Consider the following 18,024-nt stretch of genomic DNA (forward strand, 5'->3'; position numbering starts at 1 on the left):
CAGACTATTTTTGTTCTCAGTAGAGGGGAAATAACTGCACTGTGTATTGCACTTGGTGATCCTTTCTGAGGTGTAAGCTGCTATATTAACATGAGATCACTGTAAGAATAATGTTGTTGGTGCTGGTAACTGGTAGTTTGCGATACTCAAATTAAATATGATTTTCTGATGGCCGCTAGCCTCTTTCACTGAATCCCTCCCTATAGTGTTGGAGTTACTATTAAAATAAAACTGAATAATGTACTTTCCCATCAATAATTACCCAACTTCTAAATTTCGTAACAGGTAATCTTTCTCTTTCAGGAAGGAGTAAGGTTCTTTGTAGTGGATTGTCGTCCTGCGGAACAATACAATGCTGGGCATTTATCAACGGCGTTTCATTTAGACTCAGACTTGGTTCGTATGCTTTTTGTTTCTGTACAGGTTTTTGAATCCTAAGTTAAATAGAGGGAGAGAGAAATGTCTGTCTTGATAAACTAATAATCCTTAGACAGTAGTTTGTGGACCACAGTGTCTATTTACTTGCTGAGGCTTCAAAAGTTAGCTTTCTCTAAAGGAGATTTGTGGACCCATCATTTTACTGAGAAGTTTAGTCCTTTGTGACACTAGAGTATGGGATTCCAGCCTTCCTGATCTTTGATTAGAACTGGAGACCATACAGGATAAAATGCAGATGTTGCTTGGAAGAGAAATTTCCCTCTGGTATTGTAGTTCCTTACAAAAAGTGTCATTAATTTAGCAGATAGCACCCTTTTTTTCAGCCAGGCTTATTACAGCCTGGTTTTAAGAGGCATATATCTGTGAAAAGCATTTGGTTGGTCTTTCAAAAATTTCACAGTACAATTTGAGAGAAAAAAATGCTTTAATCTTGGGACTGAGATGTAAAACTGATTTTTTTAATTACTTCATTAAAGATTTCGCTCTAGTTTCCATTTGATACCAGTTCATAACTGATCATTCAGTTATATTCCTCTGTGTGTTTTTTCCCCAAGTCACCTATGCTGTTTCAGTTTGGTTTCACTGTATTCTTCACTTCCAGATTAACCCTGTGCTATTTCACTTCAGATAGGCTATCGATGCTGCATGGAATGATTTCCATGTATGTACCCCCTAAAAGGCGTTTTGATCTTTTTCTAGTGAAGAAGCTCAGTTCTGCATCTGCTATCTCTATTGCTGTAGTTAAAATGAGGTATTATTCAGGATTATTTGCACAAATATAATTATGTAGTGTTTTGTTTTTTATCCTAAATCAAAAATTACATTAGAAGAAATTTCCCTTTGGTACGTGGGTGTCCTTCTGCTAGCTTCAGTTGAACATCAGATTCAGTAAGGTAGAGATAAGCATTACCAACTCTTTAATAATCAAAAGCTTAGTGATCTATGAAGAATGGCCCATGCGAGCAGTTCTTAAATTGTGTGTGGTTAATTATTATGGATCTAATTATATGTTGGAATTAACTGCTGCAGTGTTTGTCAGCGGATATGATTAGGATCCATCATAAACTATGCTGGAGGCATGTCCCCAGGTTCATCTGTGTTTTTGGAAATTTAGTAGAAGGAATAATCTTTGAGACAAAAAGCCATCTATGGAACTTCAGTGCATTTTTTTCACTTGTATACACAAAGTGCATGCAGTTTAATTTAAAGGGGGACAGTGGGGAAAACACTTTTAAATCCATCTCACTTATAGGTAGTCCTAAGTAGTAGTAGTGAGGTTTAGCCCTTAAGTAATAAGCACCAGCATTTGGTTCTAAGAAAATCCCAGCTGAAATTCAGGCTGACTTACTGATGGCTAGCTTGTGTACTTGTTACTTTGTATTTCATCATTTAATCCAGTGTAAAGGCTAGCATAAGGGACATTTCGTCCCCCTTCCCCACTTAATTTAATTAACAAGGAAACACGAGTCTGTAACTAGATTTAAGTACCTTCCCCTCAAAAGGTTAAAATTTCTTCTGCATTTAGAAAGTATGCGTTTCTCCATCCCTTCTGTCTAGCAGCTCATTGTTTTTGAACACATAATATGCCTTTAGGAGACCACAGCCTTAACTTTTAGAGAGTACCAAGAAACCTGGGCATCTGTTTGTACTTCTGATCATGAGCTTTTTTCCCAAATCTGCATAAAGTACAGAGGAGGAGGTGACAATGAAGAAGCCTAACAGGGAGACAGCAAGAGGAGGATCTTACTGGCATGTAGAAATGCTAGGCTTTTTAAAGGAGTCCAAAACTACTAAGTTTGAAAATACTGTAATCAAACATATGTGGATGTGGAAATCTGTCCCTCTGCTATGTTGCCAAATTACTGCTACTTGACTTTTTTTTCTACCTTCCTTTCGTGTCTGCAAGAATAAGCTAACAGATACAGGTCGTATTTTTTTTCTGGGGAGGGCATGGTGGAATGAGGAAGAAGAGGGCCAATCTCAGTGTTCCTTATATAATACAAGATCTAGGTCTGGCTGTTTTTTGGTGGTTGTTTTTTGTTTTTGTTTGTTTCCTTGTAAGGTGCTTATATTACATTCTTGGTGCTCAGGAAATTATAACCATTTTCAAAGTGTATGTTTTCACAAGTTGTGTTACAGTGCATTAGCGTTGAGTCCTTTTTATTCATTCATTCCACAGATGCTTCAAAACCCGTCAGAGTTTGCACAGTCTGTAAAATCATTGTTAGAAGCACAGAAGCAATCAATTGAGTCTGGCTCCATAGCTGGTGGGGAACATCTCTGCTTCATGGGAAGTGGCAGGGAAGAGGAAGATATGTATATGAACATGGTGTTAGCACACTTCTTACAGGTACTACTAACTTGCTGTTCATTTTAATAGCTGAAATAAAGTGTGCTTCTGCACATATCTCTGATATTAAGTGACAATGTTTTCCTCCTGAAATGCTAACTTATTTTACATTACTAAGTTGTCATTTTTTTATTAAAAGACCCAACCCCCCCCATATTCCTTACCCTGCTTGCAAAACTGAATTCACAGATTTTTGCTTCAACCAGAAAAACGTCTTTTCTGTTGCAGAAAAATAAAGAGTATGTAAGCATTGCCAAAGGAGGATTTATGGGTAAGCTTATTAATAGTGACCTTTGTTATTAATGTTGGCTTAAGAAAGCTTGATATTTTAATGTTGTTGATATCTTTATGAGTTTTTGACTAGAAATCAGCTAAATGAATGGCAAATGTCTTATTTGCCAGATTTTAGTTTTGCACAAGCCAGTACTCTGTGCATTTGCGCATGTGTGGTTAACTGTTGGGCCTTACCCACATTTCTGAAGGGTGAAAAATTAATACAGGAAGCAGGGAAATTCCCTCTTCCTTCTATATTACTGTCCCTGGTATTTAGGCTCTGTAGATTGTAAATCCATATGAAGGTGCTTTCTAATAATTATTGTGTGTTTTCTTAAATCGTCAGTTCATAGTTCTGCACTTCATGTTGCTTGAGCACATAATTGCTCGAGTCAGTATGGCTCCAAAACAGAGGACAGGTTTATATTACAATATGAGCATAGATGTATTACTAGTCAAGATGTGCAGTGTCAAAATAGCTGTCTTTAAGATCAGAGCAGTGACTTATATGTAAAATGTAGATGTGAAGTAAAAGTTATGGTAATGCTTTTGTATTACTGAAAGGAAAACCAAGGATGATTATAGTAGTATATGAATTTATCTGTTGCACTGAATCATCTGGACAAATATTTTTACTGAGTAGTCTTCGATATACAATACTTTCATCATCAGATTAATTCCAGTGTAATCCTGAACGTTTTTTTAATGGACTTTTAACAGCCCTCCAGCAGCACTTAGCGGACATCAATGTGGAAGGACCAGAAAATGGATATGGACACTGGATTGCTAGTACGTCAGGCTCAAGAAGCAGCATAAACTCCTCTGTCGATGTAAGTGAATTTCCAGCTTAGGTGATGTAGTGGGTTAGGAGCCCCGGATCTACTAAATTTTTTTCTTCGTATCCTTCATTCTGTTCTGTACAATGCATTACTGCAAATCATGATTGTTCTTAGTTGTGTACTTAATTTCAGAATATATTATCTGTTTAGTTAGAGGTGGCCTTAAACACTCTAATCGTCTTGAGAGGAAGGGCCTGTAGAGAAGACGGTAGTTCTACAAAAGAATATATGTAATGGACAATTCTCTTCTTGGCTTTTATTCACTCTGGGAACAAATTACTTTAATGCTGACATCGGAAAGGTCAAAACTGTTTATTTTCTGTAGTCAATATGTTACATGTAGAATTTGGCTTTTAATTTGTATACAATTTAGCGTGAATAGAGTTCCTTCCTCTCTATATTGGCATACCAGAGTGTTGAGTAGTAAGGCTTAATACTTAATGTTGTAATTAATTAATGTTCTATTGAGTACCAAAAAGTACAAGTTTAATATTTTGTAGTCTGTTTATGTTCTTAATTTACCAGAGATTAAAGAACATGATTGGTTTTTTTATGATTAATCCTGAGAGAAGTTACCTTTACAGAGTGATTCTCCTAATGGTTCAGGTGATGGAAAAGGAGTCAAGTCCTTGGTGAATAAAATGACAGTTGCTTTGAAGACTAAATCTGTGAATGTGAAAGAAAAAGTTATTAGTTTTATTGAAAATACATCTACACCAGTGGACAGGTGGGTTATTTATACCTAACTATGATTAGCAGAGAGTTATGACTGCCCATTTCAGATGGCTGTTTTGTAAATGTCAAGACTATGCTGATTAGAAAAAAGGAAAAGATATCTTTCATTTTCAGCGTTTACATCCCCCAGCTATTTTAGCACAATATAGTAAGCCTACTGTGTTTGCTCAGTATTGCAAAGCCACTGTAAGCAGACTTTTCTCTTGAATGTTTATCCATTTCAGTGTTCATCCACAGGCTGTCACTGCATCATTGGTTTGACTTCACCTTATAATGTCAGTACTATATTCAGTCTAGAAGTCAAGAATCGCTTCTGTTTTATTTCAGCTCTTCCCCATCCTAACTCTAATGGAATGGGGAGAATCTCACACACACTCATCTTATCAAACTGAATTTAAAATTTTCAAAAATCTTCAATTTCAAGTCCTAATGTAAAGCCTGTCTTTAAACCCAGAATTACCTCTAGCTCAGTTTTTGTATCTAGTAAGTAGTCTTTGTATCAAGTAGAGGTGGGAGTGAGAATGTGAGCACTTGTTAAAAGACCTGTTCAAAGTTGGAAATCTCCGTTCTAAATACTTATCTTAAATAGACAAAAGAATAACAGCTATAATCTGTCAAAGTTTTAAGCAATAGCATATTTTGGAGGAGTTCTTCAAAAAATGCAGGCTTTGGAGTTGTATATTACTAAGACTTTGGTGCTGCAGATTCTACTGCAGTAGTGTTTGTTTGATAATGGGATTTGGAATATGTGCCAAATGAACAGTAGTTCTCGAGCAGTATTGCACCTAATCTAAGGGTACAGACTGTCACTTACAGATTATCGTTGCTTGCCTTTTTTGTTGGAAAATTATTTTCTTTAATTTCACAATTCGAGGTGAAAGTTTCTTAAATAGCATTTGGCAGTAACACTTGTGCTAAGAATTCAAGATAACGTAAAAATGCATATTTTGATAGAATTTCTACAACTATTTCTCTACCTTATGGCTAGCTATTATAAAGCATTGTCTTTATTTATAAGCATCCTCCCTGGAGAAGATACTTAGAAAACAATGCTGATAGAGAGCACTTGTATTATTTATGTAGATTTTTCCTTTGAACTTTTTTTTTTTTGGTAATTATTTTGTTCTGTCCTCTGCCCAATGTGCTATAGAATATCTTTCAATATTCCCTGGCCAGACAGAGCAAGCCTGGAGCGGTAAGCTTGATAGCTAAAGCAGTCTGACTAAAACCGCCTTTGTTGTATTTAGCATGGCATCGCAATATTTATAAGCATTGGTTACACTGACAAAATTGCTCAGATATTTTTACATTAATTTAGGTTTTTAAAATCTATTAAAGCTATTGATTTTTACAAATACTGGTCTGGGGACTAGAAGAAGAAAAAGAATGGATTTGCAGTGCTTTCTTCTTTTCTTAGTTCTGCCTTTTTTTTTTTTTTTTTCCTATTTTCTTTACTATGCTTTCTATGGAACAGTTTTTTTAGTTGTTATTTCTGATTTGCATTTTGTTGTGCTACTTGTACTACTGAAAGAAGACAGAAACAATTATTGAACAGATTTTGGCTTAAGGGATTTAAGGCTTTAACAAGAGAGACTACAACTACAAAAAAGGACTCGTTACAAGCTGTTCATAAAGTATCCTCAGAGCTTACAGGTAGTCTTATGTTGTTAGATTGTAACAGGTAGCCATGCAAGTTTCAACTTTCCTTCATCTTGTTCAGCTAACTACTGCATTTCACACAAATGTGAGGTCTGTTCACATTTGTCTCAGAATTATTGCCTCATAATTATTTCAGAAGTAAAGAAATGTGGCTCTGAGTGTATATAAAATTACTTGTGATAAATGAAGGACTTCCACAACTCTGCAGCCCATGTATGATCACTTGGGAATTTCACTTATAATTTAAGAACTTTTCATTTCAGCTTTTGACCCTTATCAGCTGAAAAGTATAAAGGTTGGTACTGGAAGAATTAATGCAGATTTAAAATGCTGTTTGGGTTTTCAAGGATTTTGGTCCAGTTCCTCCGTCAAGTTGCACATACTTTGAGATAGGGTTTATCCATAAGTATTACAGAATTGCTGTTGCATGTGCAAAAATAACAGTAATGTTAATTGATATGCTTTTGAAAAGTAGGAATATCTCAACAGCTTTGTTACTTTAAAAATCTTAAACTTCATGGGGATTTTTTCGTCCTGTTTATTGACTGATTACTAGAATGCAGTAACAAAGTGTAAAATTCCCAGTTAAAACACTTTGTGCCCATGTTCAGTTAACAAAGGACACTTGAATCTGTATTTGTAACCGTTCTGATATATTGAAATTATACTTTTTTTTTTATTTGCTGCTTTCACTCAGCTGCTTATCTTCCATTGGAAAGTTGCATTAATGAGTTAATATGCTCACACTATGGATCATTAGACTATTCTTCTCTTAAAATTGCAGTTCCAAAAAACCTGGAATGACATTATTTTCCCATCCATTCATCAGTTACGCTTTGTGTTTATTACCAAGAAATTTCATTTTGCAGGTTTACCACTGAACAGAATTGCATCAAATTGGTAATTTAATGATGGCCTTCCATGCAAACAGATTAAGAGAGATTCATTTCTAGTTTAAGACATTCAGAGATTTTTATAAAGTGGCTTTTTCCTTTCTCTTGTCTTGACTAACTTTGCTCTATAAACTGCCAGTAAGATCTTCTTTCTCTTAAATCCTGTCTGCGTTTCTATTCAACCCTATTTAGACATGCATCTTCTTACTAAATTGGTTATGGTTAAGTTTTTTAACCCTTAGTATCCTAGAACAAGTCCATATTTATGCAGATCAACATATAGAAGCACTGCCCTCCTGAATTGTCAGTGTCATTGATGCTTATTGTCTTAAGCACTAATAAGCATGGTTTTGTATGTGTATTTTTTGTATTCGTAGAATGCATTTCTGTTGTTTTCTTATTTAACAATTCCTTGTTCTATCTACACTAGTGAATTTTGGCCATAGAAAATGTAGGATCCTTTTTTTAACTTTCAAATATACTTTCAGATATACAGGAGTATTAGCATTTCTTTATATATTTCTAAAAAAGCAGCTTCTCAGATTTGAGACTTGATTCTTCTGTAGCATGTAAAACTGGAGTATGTGAACGTACTCAAAACAGGAACTAGGGCTTACAGCTTATAGGAAATACGAATACAGGTTTTTAGGGAGAAAAAAGGTTATACAAAATTGAAATGGGGGGAGAGGGACAGATGGGCTTGTGTTTTTATTGCTTTTTTTGTTGTGTTTTTTTTCCCCTACTATTACATGTTGCCAGTAAAGGCTACAGTTGTGAACTCCTCCTGTCCCCCCTCCCCCCCCCCAAATTACTTTGTGGTTTTCTGAACCTTTAGGTTTTCTCATTTTTCTCAGGTATTTCTCTGCAGTTGAGGGCCAGAAGCCTTAACATGACAACTGTGACTTTTTATTTAATCTCCGTGCTCTGAGCTGGAGTGTTAAAATATTACGAGAGTTGGCAACTGTTACTGTCAAACATTGAGATTCAAAATCATACTTGTATGTATCATTTAACGTGATCTGTAGAAGCATATTTAAATCCAGTTTTTGTGGTCAGAATCTGTGCAGAAATCCACGCGATTCTGGGATTTCCGGCAGGGATTGTTTGACCAAAGATTACAGGATTGGGCTGAAGCAGTGAACAGGCAGTCAGAGCTCAAACTGCAGTGCATGGTTAATAATACCGCTTTGAAATGCTTAAGGTATTTTGTTAGCTTTTCGAGAAAACCTCTCTCAGGAATCACCCATTTGCCAGAAAAAAAGAACTTCCAGATATGTTAGTTAGTATTCTCCAACTTTTCCTCCCCCCAAGTTTGGCATCTTTGCAAAGCTGCCTTGGATGTCCAGAAATATTTCAGACAGAGGTCAGACTTTTGCACTAGCGTCTCTTCAGATTTCAGGTCTCTAACATATTTTTGCAGCTTGGGAAGATGATCAGAGGTTGTATTTAAAACAAACAAGTGTTGCTTTTCAGTTTATTTGTTATAGTATTCAGGCTTGACAAGTAATTGTGAAATACTTGATTTTACTAACCCAATTGCTTGATGGGTCAGTCCCAGCTTCCTTGCAGGCAGTTTTATGAAATTCTCATGTCCTATTCAGTTGCACAGGTGTGTTTGTTTTGCTAATATATGTTATTATAGGAATTATACCATCAGTCTGAAAGTTACTTTTCTTTCCTCTCATCGCCTGCCTTCTCCTGACCCTTCCATTGCCTACAGACATGTCAGCAGCAGTGACAGAGTAGGAAAGCCCTACCGTGGTGTGAAACCAGTATTCAGCATTGGAGATGAAGAAGAATACGATACCGGTACAGTAGGAGATTTTCCTCTTACCTAGATTAACTCATCTAGACAAATACATAAAGTCTGGCTAAATCATGTGTGCACTCATGTTGTTTTGCATCTTTGTCATGCCGGATAGTGTTTTTATAATTGTTACTATTGTGTTTGTTGCAGTGGTGCCTGAGGACTAATGAAAAAAGAAACTCACTGTTCAAATACATAGTAGCAAACTAAAAAAAAAAAGATTTTATGGTAGACACCAATTGGCCAACAGGAAGAAATGGAATCAGATGGTCTAGTGGATTCTTTGGGTTCACTCAATATTTCCCCAGTAAAGATCTGGGGGTTTTTTCTGCACTGGTCTTATTTTTACACTGTTACCCTTACTATTCACAACAGTTAGCAAAGTGTAAGGGCCCAATTTTAACCGGTCGATGCCAGCTTGAATCAGCTGTTTGGCAGTTTGCACACCTATCTGAATTTCAAAAATACAGTTGGGAGCTAGACTTATGAGGATGACTACTGTGTGCACACCTCTGCAATGTTTTGGATTGTGCTTCTTATCATCAAATCTATTAAGAATCAATTCATCTCTTGATATGCCTGTAGTGTCATAGAAAATGCATGCAATTTTTATTTATTTATTTATTTTGGATCTGTTTGAAAAATTTCAGAGAAAACTTGAACACCACACTTTTCACAAAGATTTTTCTGAGACAAGTGCTAATGCTAGAATGGTGAATACCTAATATTGTTCTGTTGTGCTTCTGTTCTGGTAGCACTAGCTCACTTCCAGCCATCATCTTTTCATAAGTAGCCCTTCTCCTGTGACCAAAAGACATATTCAGCTTCCAGATGGGAAACACATAGCTAGACTAGGAATCTTAAATCTGGAAAAGAAATAACTTATGAAGGTGATTGACAGAGTTTTATAAAATCTGAATTGATTTAAATAAGGTTGATGGGAAACAATTGATCACTGTCTGTCCACTATAATAAGAATTAGGAAGAAGCAAATGAAACTAGCAAATAGAAGCTTCAAAACTAAGAAGCTACTTCTCTAAATGCATATAATTGTTTGCACAGTTCTTTGCCACAAGATATTATGAATGCTGAAAGATCTATACAGTTTCAGAAGACCATGTCCTTAAAGAGGAATTGTGTAAAACATTTTTTTCAGTAATGGTTGTTTGCTATTTTCTATTTACATTTGTTTTTAAAAGCACCGTTACACTCAATAAATAAGAAGAATAACTGCAGTGATTTGTATAAGCAAAACCAACATGCATGAAGTGAAATATTTTTTATTTTAGTAAAGAAGAACTCAAAGTGAAGCTGTTTTCATATAATTAGCTTTTGAAAAGTTTTAGTAGGGCTTTTTGTAGTTAAATAGGGTGGGTTTTGTTCCATTTTTTCCAATTTTGTAGTGCATTTTCAGTAAGTACCTTTTCAAATATGTGGCTACAATTCTGAATTGCTTTGAAATAAATGTTTTGATAAAGTTTTTAAAAAAAAGCTTCGAAAAAGACACTCTAAAGAGTTGTCAGTGGAAGTTAATTCTGGGGGCAAATTCTATGGATTTAATATAATTCATCACTTTAAGTAGATTGCTTAAATTCTTCTAATTTAGCACTAACAGTACTATGTGAATGTAACATTGCACCATATTTATACACAAAAACAGCATTTTGCAACTAAGTGATAACACTTTTAAAAGTTCCAGGTTTTTCACAGAGGTCTGTGCTGCAAGTTTTGGCTTTAAATATATTTTTGAATGTCCTAGAAAAGGAGGTGAACCCTGAGGTAACAACTTTTGCTAATGGTCCAAAGTAATTCAAGGTAGTAGGGACAAGGACAGACTGAAGAATTGCAGAAGTACTTTTAAGTCTGAGTGACTGGGCAATAAAATAGCAGATGAAACTTGGTATAGGTTAATGTAGATGAGACAGATGGAGACCATTATGTCACTGTATAAACCTATGGTTCACCCACATCTTGAATATTTTGTCTTGACCCCCTATCTCAGAAAGAGTTCAGGAAAAGTTTCAGAGAGGGATAACAAGGGTGAGCAAAGGTGTGAAATGGCTTTCATAACAGGAATAACTGAATAAGTTAGGACTTTTGTCCTGTGAAGCAGACAGTTTAGGGGAGGATATGGTAAGTGGCCTGCAAAATCATGCCTGGTAAGTGGCCTGGAGAAGGTAGATAGGGGTCAGCTGATGGTTATTTCTTCTCCTGCAAGAAACTAGGAGCCATCAAATGAAGTGTGCAATCTCAAAACAAATAAAAAGAGGTCTTCCTGGAATATACTTGACAGCAACACTTTGCCAAAAGGTGTCAGTGTTGTAGGATACAGCAAGTTTACTTGAGTTCAATGAAAGGCAGGACAAGTACAGGCAGAAGACATCTATCGAAGTTTTGTGAATGGGCAAATCACACAAGCTAAAGAAATCCCCTGAGCTGGAAATAATTGTATTATGAGAGAGAATTAATAGAGAAATATCAAGTATACATGCTTCATTCTCTCTTCCCTTTAAGCATCTTTTTATGGACACTACTGGATATAGGACATGGAGCGAGATGGACCCTGGGTTTGAACCCAAATGACTATTAGTTGTTTTAAGAGAGTTGAAAAGCTGCCTGACATCATGTGAAAATCATTTCTTTTTCTTTCTTTCTTTTTCTTTTTTAACCACCCCTCCCATTCAAAACAGATGAAATTGATAGCTCCTCAATGTCAGATGATGATCGAAAAGAGGTTGTCAACATCCAAACATGGATAAATAAACCTGATGTGAAGTATAACTTCCCTTGTAATGAAGTAAAAGAAAATGGACATATGTTTCCCAGGTACTGGAATCAGTCTTAAACTTTATGAAAAGTCTGTATATGTCTATATATATATATATATTTTTTTTAATTATTGGTGCGTTAAAATATTTCTTGCTATTAAACTGGAAAATGTAGATGCGAGACAACCCAGAACAAAATATTACTCACTATAATATTTCTTATATTTGTAGTGCTATGGAATGTTAATTGCATACAAAACGTAATATAAAGTTTTGCTTTGAGGGGGAAAAAAAAAAGAGTAAAGAAAATAGTCTCAACATGCATAGGCTTATTTTCAGGAACAAGTAGCCCTAAGTGTGGCATGATGCCCTGCTTGAACATCTGAAGTATTTTGTAGACCTTTCTAAATTAAAGTTTTCAAAAGTATAAGACTGCTTCTTGGACTTGAAAACTGTTTTTATCTAGGTCATACTGTAGCATATCCATAGAATTTAGCTTTCTAAATAGCTGATATTTAGTTAATTAGCAAATTTAATTTATATTTCTCTCTCTCCCTTCAAGTCATCTCCTTGTAACTGCAACCCATATGTACTGTTTGAGGGAGATTCCATCACGAAAGGGATTGGCTTACATACAGTCTCGCCAAGCACTCAACTCTGTAGTGAAAATCACATCCAAGAAGAAACACCCAGAACTGATCACCTTTAAATACGGAAATAGCAATACTTCAGGCATAGAAATTTTGGCAGTTGAGAGGTAAGCGATGCCTGTAGCACTGACATAAAGAGTAATGATGCGCAGAATGCTGTCAGCTGGAAATCAGAGGTATGCTGTACTTCCCAGAACTGGGTTTGAAAGTAAGTTTTTATTCAGGAGCAGTTACCCTAATGTGAAAGAGATCTGTCAACAGGGTAAGGAGAGTTGCAGCACCCAGCAGGGAGTGGACTCCAGGGTGTGCAACCACAGTTGTTGGGAATGGGGTGTGTGTAAGTGTTTGCTTTTTGTAGTATGTCTTAAATGACAACCACATGGGCAACTACTTGCAGCCTAAAGTCTAAATCTGCGAAGTTTGGGATTTAAGAGAGAGTTCTGTCTTCTGTACTTTCTGTTGTGAGTCATCTAACTCTTCCCATGCATTGTATAAGGAGTCCAGCAGCCTAACCTCAAACTCTGGACCCCGCTTCAGGAACCTGATTCCTGAAAGTTAGGTATTGCCGTGCTCAGCATGGGAGTGGCTAAGATTGGGAGCAGGAAGGAAATTGGGTGTTTTGGGGTTTCTCATTGGTGTGGTCTGTTGTCAGCAATGTTTTAACAAGGTTGCTAACGTACTTGGTCGTTTTCTCATCCTTTTTCTCTTCCTTGGGGAGAACAGTGTGCAGTGGGTACTCTGTTTTCACAAGAAGTGGGAGATGAGTTTCCTGTTTCACTAGGAAAGTTATTCCTGTTAGCTGATCAGAATGAAATGAGTTTGGTAGAAGATCAGACACCACAGCTAAATAAAAGGGGGGCTGCCATGCATCAGTAAGGCAGTGTTAACACCTGGAGAGATCTTGAACTATCTGTTCTGTACCTTTGTCAGTTCATGAAGATCTTTTCATTTCCAGGACAGCCTGTGAAGCCTCACCAGTGCTAAGTTTACACAGAGAAAATGTTCCATAGTATAAATTAGAAATAAATCTTATTTCCGTAGTAGGTTTTCATTTTATTAGCTTCCCCTTCTCTTTCCACTTCAGACTTTCCTGGAGGAAAAATCAAGACAAGACTTGTGGAGTCTATACACACAGTTTTATAGTAAACTAATTTTTTTTTTTAAGGTATTTGATTCCAAATGCAGGTGATGCTACCAAAGCCATAAAACAACAGATCATGAAAGTATTGGATGCCTTGGAGAGTTAACAACTAAAGACTTTGCAGAGAATGGTTTGTAAAGAAGAAGCAACCAAGATACTGTATGTGGACACAGACTGACAGCTTCCCAACAGAATACTAACTTAAGAGAATTTTTCTGTTTGCTGATGGGAGTGCCTGAGTAGCAGGCTAAAGATAGGGTAAATTATTATCAATTTCTGAGCAGTTTTTAAAATTTTCTTTTTGATTAATATTTTCTGTTTTTGCAGAAATGTTTATTATAAAGGTCAGTTTGTTTCATTTTTAAAGAAGCTTTAATGCAAGTGATCTGCATCTTTGTAAGAGAGGATGCAGAATGTAGTTGAGTTCATATGACTGTGTGAAAGGAAAGCAGCACTGTCAGGTATGGAGGAACGGTTGAAAACAGAGCTGTCTTAAATGATTTGGACATGTGGTAGTAAAGTGTCTCCATAACCTACAGTCTCTAAATTTGATTTTGCCTACTGGATGGTATCAAGGACTGATTAAAAACATTCCAGTTTGTAAGCAAAGCAGATAAAATGTTAGAAATACTGCTTTCTTCTCATTAAAAATGATTGGAATTTGGTTAAGTGCATCTTGAACTCCAAATGAATGAAGAAATTCAAAGAATATTGTGAAATTAACTTTTTAAAATGTCCTACTAGGTTAAATAATTGGAATTGGTAAATAAGTGCATTTTTAAATACCAAACTGAATTGTACACAATAATAAACTTATTACAGCATTGCAGTTTTGTAATTATGCAAAATTTTACATTTCATAGGTTGAGACAGTTTCTCATGTAAAAGTGAGTGTATGCATTGAAATTGGAGCTTATGCTTCATGACAGAATATGATGGTTGAAAACAAGTTATCTGACTTCTCAGAAGTGAAATGTTTAAGATATTAATTGGACTTTTAAAAGAAACTTCAACTCAGCACAGTGTTTGTACTATTGAAGATGTGTTGTTCTGCAAGAAAATTAATGCACACAGTGATTCAAGTGCTGTATGCCTGTGATAAATGTATTCATTACCTGTTGCCTTCATCGATTCAATCATACGTTTATATTCTTTGAACTAACATCATCTTCTAGATAAGGTAATGTTTGAGAACTGGCAGGTATGTTATTGTATATCTGCAGCTTTCCATTTGATCCAAGAATGGTTCTCTTGCTCGCAAGCCCAGCCAGGAATGCCTCTGTGCATACTGAGGTGGAAATTATCAACAACTGTGAAATAATGACAACTGGGATTAGCTGTCCTGTGTGGGTGGAGTCTTCTGAGTATTTGAGTCAAAACCCATGAATTGGTACAACCTCAGGAGATGAAATAAATGGAACTGACCTTTATAAAAACCAGCCATTCTAAGTTATTTTAGTAGGAATCAAGCTGAGGCACCTTAATTCTGGAGCTAATCCCTGCCCCCCCCCCCCTTTTTTTCCCTCTTTCTTAGTATCTGAGTAAACACCAATAGAATTTGAACTGTTAAAGATATTTGCATGGAATTGCACCTGGGCCAATGCTCATGTACTTATAGTTTTCCCTTGCAGCTGTTGTATTACTTTTTCTCTTCCTACACCCTTCTGAAAATCTCCTGAAGAGTCTCTGACCCTGTGCCTACTTCAGCAATGAGATTTTTTTCATGTAAAGATGTTTGTGTTACTGTTTATAAACTACAGTTGTAAATAAACCAGTACAATTTGAACATAACTTGTTCTTACAGAAAGCATTTAATCGTATATTGTGTGACTTCTGTGAATCTAATAACAGTTTTTCCTAAAGGTATTTTTTAAATGGAAATGAATTTGATGTTTGGAATGAGAGGAGTTGATTATGGACCATAGGAAGCTACTGTCAGTGACACCTTATGTAAGTATATAGCTCACTTAGAATTTAGACTAACTTTATTGAGCGTTTTTGGATGGACCAGGGTCACCATTCATAGCAATGTCAAAACGAGTTAACAAATGGTCAAATCATACAGAAGGTTTCTGTATTAATTCCAGACTTCTCAGCATCATACTTTTATGTTACAAAAATGTTGACATTATGATATAACACATTTCTGCTAGCCATTAATGTGAGGAAAAGCACATTTCTATGAGGCTATTTTTGCCTCATACCATACATCTGTAGTTAGTACATTACTTACAAAACTCATGTTGCTAAACAGAAATTCCAATTATAGTACTGAAACAGCAGCTTTTGAAAAGCAAAATCAAAGTATTCAGTATTCTACCTCACATCTCTTTCACCTTCAGGAATTTTAAAAATTATTTGCCAGAGGTTTGCAAGTTCCTGTTTTATTTTGAAATGAACTGCTGTCTCCATTGAAAATAAGATGACAGCTGCTGTTGTTGCTGGGTCTTTAATTCTTTATTTAACTCTTTTGGTGATAGAAAAGAGGTCTGTAGTAGGAAATAAAATGCTCTTCTCACAGTAACCTTCCCTGACAGTTGGAGGCTCTTATATGTGCTTTATAACCAAGGTCAGTGTCTCCATGCTCCCTTATGCCATTTTGTCTCACAAATTTCTATTAGATTCTGGTCTGTGTGAGAATTTGTGCAAAACCTTACATACATTATCCACCAAAAATACCCTCAGACTGGGGTGATGCAACTTTTAATTGCATGGGCTTCTCTAGATGTAAGTAAAGAATAATTGCTGGTCTTTCAGTTCAGTTCAGTTCAGTTAGAACTTGCCAGTGGCTCTTAACCATGTTTACAGCTTTTCCTGCTGACTGCTTTAGTTGCAGCTTGAAAACTGTTGACTCTGTCAAGTAGCTGCTGTTCTGAAGTCAGAGTATTCTAGTGAGTTGCTGAGAAGTTTCACCTTTGTGGGGAGGAAGGAATGATAGTGTGCTAACTTGTTCTTATGGGACGTATTTAATGTTTTCGGATAGTATTGTTTTGAAACTTGAAAAATTGATCATTTTCTTTCTTTCTTTGTGCTGTGCCCCAAACCCTGCCTGAGCTCAGGAGACAGCTGTTCTTTGTGCCTGGAACCCTGCCAGGTGTGCTCTTAAAAATATGTATATTCATATATGCTGCTTCTACTACCACAGGCACAGGTAAAAGGGAAGTCAGGTGTTCCCTTCACTGTGCCAGGGGCAGTATTGTGTTCAGTCAAATTGAATAGTTGTTTGGTCAAGGGGAGGTTTATGACGGTAGCACATAGGTTGGTGTGTTTTGTTCACTTCCCATCCCTTCTCTCGGCTCCTCACGTGTTTCCTCATCAACCCAAAGCATGTGAGAGATTGCTCACGCTGGGTTACGCGCTTTGCTTTGTCCTTGCCCCATCTGTTGTCATGTGCTTTGAACTTGCCGAGGTACTTTTGCGAGTACTGAGAAATATTGTGGGGGGGGGGGGACCAGCATCTAAACACCATGAATCTGTAGTGCTACAAATGTGCTTTTAAAAAGCCCGAGAGCACAGAGACGTGAGGATGCAACGTTCTGGCTTGAGTCAAGGGGAGCACTTGATAATAAAAACAACTTGGTAGACAGCGTATTGGTTTCTACCTTGGAAAATACCATTCTTGTAAAAGTTGACGGGATTTGCCAGTGTTCAAGTGAACAGGTTATCTGTAAACTAGTAGAGATCTCCTGGAACTAGTACTTAACAAATCCAGCATTGCTGAGGTTACGCAGAGCTGGGAAAAGAGGGAGTCACTTCCTAACCCTGTAGAGCATGAGCCAGTCTCAATTCACGTTGTTGTTGTTGTTGTTGTTGTTGTTGTTGTTGTCAAGTGCTGAGAGGGAGGAGCACGCCCGGCTCCTTGTTGTCTGCTGAGGTTACCCATGGGGAGTGCTCAGCAGTGATTTTTTGACTTGAGGTATTTCTTGGCTTGAGGTATTTCCACCCCCTTGGTCTTTATTCCAGCTCTCAACACAAAGTGTGCCGCTCCCTGAAGGCACAAGCAAAACCGGTTGTGGGAAGTGCTATGAAACTGGATCAAGAAACTAGCTAGAGTTTAAAGCGAGATGTGGAGTCTTATTTTAAGCAAGATCACTTGTGATAGCTTAACCTTTTTTTTATATTCAAAAAAAAAAAATACAGCAGGTAGACCTCCCTTTTCATAAAGACAGCAAATATTTGTAATTCCAGGAAATAAGAGCTTGAAGTTTAACAGCCCGAGCATATCAAGATACGTAGGGAAAGGCAACTGTTGCGATAGGCCCATAGGGCGGAGGCAGGGGCACAAGGGAAGGGTCGGCCCGCGGGGGTGGAAGCCGCTCCCTTCTCGCTTTGCCCCTTCCCCGCTCGAGGAGGGCTGGCCTGTGGCACGAAGCGGCGGTGGCGGAGCAGCTGCGGCCGGGTCTCGCTTCGGGCTACGCAGTTTTGCTCGGGCCCCATCAAAAACCGCTGCGGCCGGCGGGACTACATTTCC

At 37.0% G+C, this 18,024-nt stretch overlaps 1 protein-coding gene across 2 annotated transcripts in view; it reads left to right on the top strand.

The window, feature by feature from the left end:
• Positions 1-15,344, top strand: part of TBC1D23 (TBC1 domain family member 23) — a 34,085-nt gene extending 18,741 nt beyond the window's left edge. The window contains exons 10-19 of one of the 2 annotated variants that reach the window (XM_026112342.2): positions 304-396; positions 2,618-2,788; positions 3,017-3,059; positions 3,782-3,891; positions 4,485-4,627; positions 5,786-5,830; positions 8,908-8,996; positions 11,685-11,820; positions 12,325-12,519; positions 13,578-15,344. In XM_026112342.2, coding sequence (XP_025968127.1) covers positions 304-396; positions 2,618-2,788; positions 3,017-3,059; positions 3,782-3,891; positions 4,485-4,627; positions 5,786-5,830; positions 8,908-8,996; positions 11,685-11,820; positions 12,325-12,519; positions 13,578-13,659 — 1,107 coding nt within the window. In that variant the 3' untranslated portion in view covers positions 13,660-15,344. The remainder of the gene's footprint in view (positions 1-303; positions 397-2,617; positions 2,789-3,016; positions 3,060-3,781; positions 3,892-4,484; positions 4,628-5,785; positions 5,831-8,907; positions 8,997-11,684; positions 11,821-12,324; positions 12,520-13,577) is intronic. The other variant, XM_026112343.2, reaches the window with a different exon arrangement.
• Positions 15,345-18,024: the final 2,680 nt, after the last annotated feature.

The sequence above is a fragment of the Dromaius novaehollandiae genome, chromosome 1 (genome assembly GCF_036370855.1).
Source record: "Dromaius novaehollandiae isolate bDroNov1 chromosome 1, bDroNov1.hap1, whole genome shotgun sequence".
In the NCBI taxonomy this organism is placed as follows: domain Eukaryota; kingdom Metazoa; phylum Chordata; class Aves; order Casuariiformes; family Dromaiidae; genus Dromaius; species Dromaius novaehollandiae.